Source organism: Contarinia nasturtii, unplaced genomic scaffold (assembly GCF_009176525.2).
Source record: "Contarinia nasturtii isolate CC-2019 unplaced genomic scaffold, AAFC_CNas_1.1 Cnas_scaffold_5854, whole genome shotgun sequence".
Lineage (NCBI taxonomy): Eukaryota > Metazoa > Arthropoda > Insecta > Diptera > Cecidomyiidae > Contarinia > Contarinia nasturtii.
In genome coordinates this window covers 1-3,490 of record NW_022203121.1, presented here as the reverse complement: position 1 = coordinate 3,490, position 3,490 = coordinate 1, and the positions used below count along the sequence as shown (strand labels likewise).

The window sequence follows — 3,490 nt, the reverse complement described above, 5'->3', positions numbered from 1 at the left end:
TAAAATCGGGGTACGCTAAGATAGGAGTTGAAGTCAATTCGTGTTTTATCGTTTGAAATGCACTTTCGCATTCGTCGGTCCATTTGTATATTGCGCGTTTTCGTAGTAATTTTGTCAATGGTAGAGTTATGTTTGAGAAATTTCTGACGAATCTTCGATAATAGTTGCCAAAAGCTACAAATCTTTTTATTTCACTTTTGTTCATCGGTCTTGGGTATGAGTGTACCGTAGCCAGTTTCTTTGGGTCTGGTTTTAAACCCTCTGACGTACACAAATGACCGAGAAAAGTGACTTCGCTTCTGAAAAAATCACATTTGTCAGGATTTAATTTTAAATTGTTTTTTTCTACACAATTCAAACACTCTCTTTATATTGTTATAATGTTGGTTTTCCGAAAAACCAATCACTATTAAATCATCCATGTAAATGAATGCTTGTTCAGGCGACAAACCGCTAAACGCTATTGTCATCATGCGGCTGATTTCTTCTATCCTAGGCAATGGGAATTTGTCGGGTATGATCTTTTTATTCAATTTTCGAAAGTCTATACACATCCGATATTTTGGTGTGCCATCTTGGCTCTTTTTCGGTACAACTATTATCGGAGAGTTGTAAGCGGATGTGCTCGCTTCAATTAGATCATTTTCTAGAAGTAATTTTACTTGTCGTGAAATCTCCTTCTTTTGTGCATGCGGTAATCTATAATTTCTAGTGTAGACAGGCTCATTGTCTGTCAAATGCAATCTTTGTTCATAAAAATTATTTACCGTTGACATGTCACCTTCTAAATAGAAAATATCACTGTATTCTTTGCACAGTTCTAACATTCGTTTTCTTGCATGACCCGGACATTTTCTTATTATGCTTTTTCGTAATTCCTCTGATCTCATAGATTTATGGTCATTTTTTATATCAATAGTTTGCAAAATGTCGTAATCCTCCAGTTTAGTTGCTTTCAAACTGTTTGTATCTATAAATTTTATATATTCGGCTGTATTTAATACTCTGATATATGTATCAGGCTCATAAGCTATCGTAGTTGCTGTTAAAACCTCGTCAGCTATCTCCTGTGATTCAACCACACATGGAAATTTTTCACTTTTTATGTGGAATATTCTGAACACCTCTTGTCTTGGTGATATCGTTGCCAATCCCGGTAATATTTCGGAGTGGATCGGTATTTCTACAGAATCTGAAGTGTTGTATTTGACTGTCAATATCATGTCTCCATAATTAATTAGACATCTATTGAATTTAATGAAATCTTTTCCAATTATGCCATGTGAAGGAATTGGAAAAGTTGTTGGCACGATATGGAATTTGTGTGAAAATATTTGATTTTTTATTATTAAATTTAAAATTACAGATCCCAAAGTTAAAGAAGGCTCCTGGGTTATGCCCTTTAATGAAATAATTTCGTTGTTGTTTACTGTTATATTTTTGTTGATTTCCGATATTTTGATCAGTGAGACCGTAGCTTCTGTGTCAACCAAAAAAATTGTATGTCTTTTATTATCATTAATTTTTATAGTTACGAAATCTGACAATGTTGAATTTATGTTCAAAATTAGTTCTATTGGAAATGTTGTATTTGCTGTGGTTGTTGTTGTTGTTGTTGTTGCATTTGGTGCATTTGGTGCATTTGGTGTTGGTATTGCCCGTCGTTCGACGGGCTCTGACGGTTTCCCGAAAAATAACGTACGTGGTTTTCACCGCCGTAGTTTCCACCGCCGTAATTACTTCCACCTCTGCCATTACCACCATGACCTCCGCGACCTCTGCCACGGTATCCTCCTCTAAAGTTTTTCTGATAATGGCCATTGCCGTTGCTATTGTCATTATTGTTGTTATTTTGTCCGTTGTTGGAACCATGTCCACCGCGATAATTTCCCCTATTTCCACGAGAATTTCCACGATAATTATTCGACTTTTTGTTGTTTTTATTATCTTTGTCTTGAATGTCGCGTTTATCTTGTTTTGCGTTATTTAGCTCAACCACCAGCGCTGACATCACTTCTCCTGGTGTGCTATAGTTCGTTGATTGTATAACTGATTTTACGTACGAAATCGGCGTCTGTTTTCTGCACATTTCTTTTACTTTCTTTATTGATTGCTCTTTAGCCTTTGCCTCTGAAAAACCTTCGTAAATCAGTGCTCGTTTATAATCGTTGGCAATTTCTTCACCGCGCTTTGTAAATGTACGTATATTCATTTTATCCAGTTTTAACGCCAAAATATCTGCTTCAAGCTCTTCTGATGGCTTCGGTTTAATGCCTGCTTTCAGCGCATCTATAATTGCTTGTACACTTTCGGGTTCAATCGGTACGACTTCCTGTGCCTTATCTTCAAGTTTGGTCAAAATATAGTTGATGAGAAGATCTTTGTCTCTTATCAATTTATCTGCCAGCTTAATTGCAGCTATAAAGCGACTAAGTGACTTTACCTCTCCATTGTATGTAGTCGTGATAGTTCTGCTGGCTATGTTTAACTCACGGAGACCGTCTCCATCATTATTTTCTTCGTTATCCGACATATTTGCTCTGTTTCTCGTTCTTTCTCGACCTAAATTATGTCTATTTGGAACACGCTGATCGTTATGCTCTGGTACAAATATGTTATTATGAACTTCAAATGGATCCCGGTTATTAAAGGATTCCACACTATGAAATAAATTTCTAACCGTGTCTAAATAAATGTCATTTTCTGTTACCTGAATATTTTTATTATTCACTGGATTTGTATTTACAATTTGTTGCTGTGTATTACGTTCTTGAGTCGGAATATTATCGTTATTATTGTTATTTGGGATATTATCATTCGCTGTATTTCTTTCATTTACAATATCTTGAGGAAATCTGAAATCATTGATTTGGGCTTGCGTCTCTTGAGGATTCGCTGTACCATGTAGTTGTGTGTCATTTGTATCGTCACCTACATTCTGTGTGTCCGTATTTAAATTTTCACCACCGACAGCGCCATCTGCGTCTGTCAATAGTGTAGTGTTTCGAGATAAATCCTCTGATCTTACTAAAATTTCAGTATTTGCTGATTCATTAAAAACTGTATTAATATTGCCTATGGTTTCAATATCGATTTTATTTAAATCTGTTGGTAAATCCAACGATAATCCTATCGCTTTTAATGCTCTTAATACGCGTAACTTGAGATTACCAATCGTCCTTGCATATTCATATTGTTTCGCCGTGTCAAAAGTTTTAATATATTGTTTAATATAAGTAATGTAGTTATTAAATGCCTCCACCAATTCGGTTTTGTATTCTTCAATTCTTTTATTTCTAATTGAAGGATCTGAAGGCAATGGACGATCGATATTTTCGTAGTTAATTAGCTTTTTATTTATGTCTTCTAAATCTTTTTTATATTTGTTATATTTATTAATGTCAAATTTACTCATTATAGCCCCCTTTATCTCTTTAAAATGCTAATTGGGCATCAATTATTAAACACATTAGAAAATGTTACTTTTGAA

General features: G+C 34.8%; 1 protein-coding gene across 1 annotated transcript; it reads right to left on the bottom strand.

Annotated features, from left to right (window-relative positions):
• Nucleotides 1-1,573: 1,573 nt before the first annotated feature.
• LOC116351615 (basic-leucine zipper transcription factor A-like) lies at nucleotides 1,574-3,415 on the bottom strand. The gene has a single exon (XM_031783740.1). It carries the CDS (start codon nucleotides 3,413-3,415, stop codon nucleotides 1,574-1,576), a length of 1,842 nt encoding a protein of 613 aa, XP_031639600.1.
• Nucleotides 3,416-3,490: the final 75 nt, after the last annotated feature.

Excerpts from the sequence above, each read along its gene's own strand:
- LOC116351615 (XM_031783740.1), bottom strand. The coding sequence starts at position 3,415 with ATGAGTAAATTTGACATTAATAAATATAACAAATATAAAAAAGATTTA.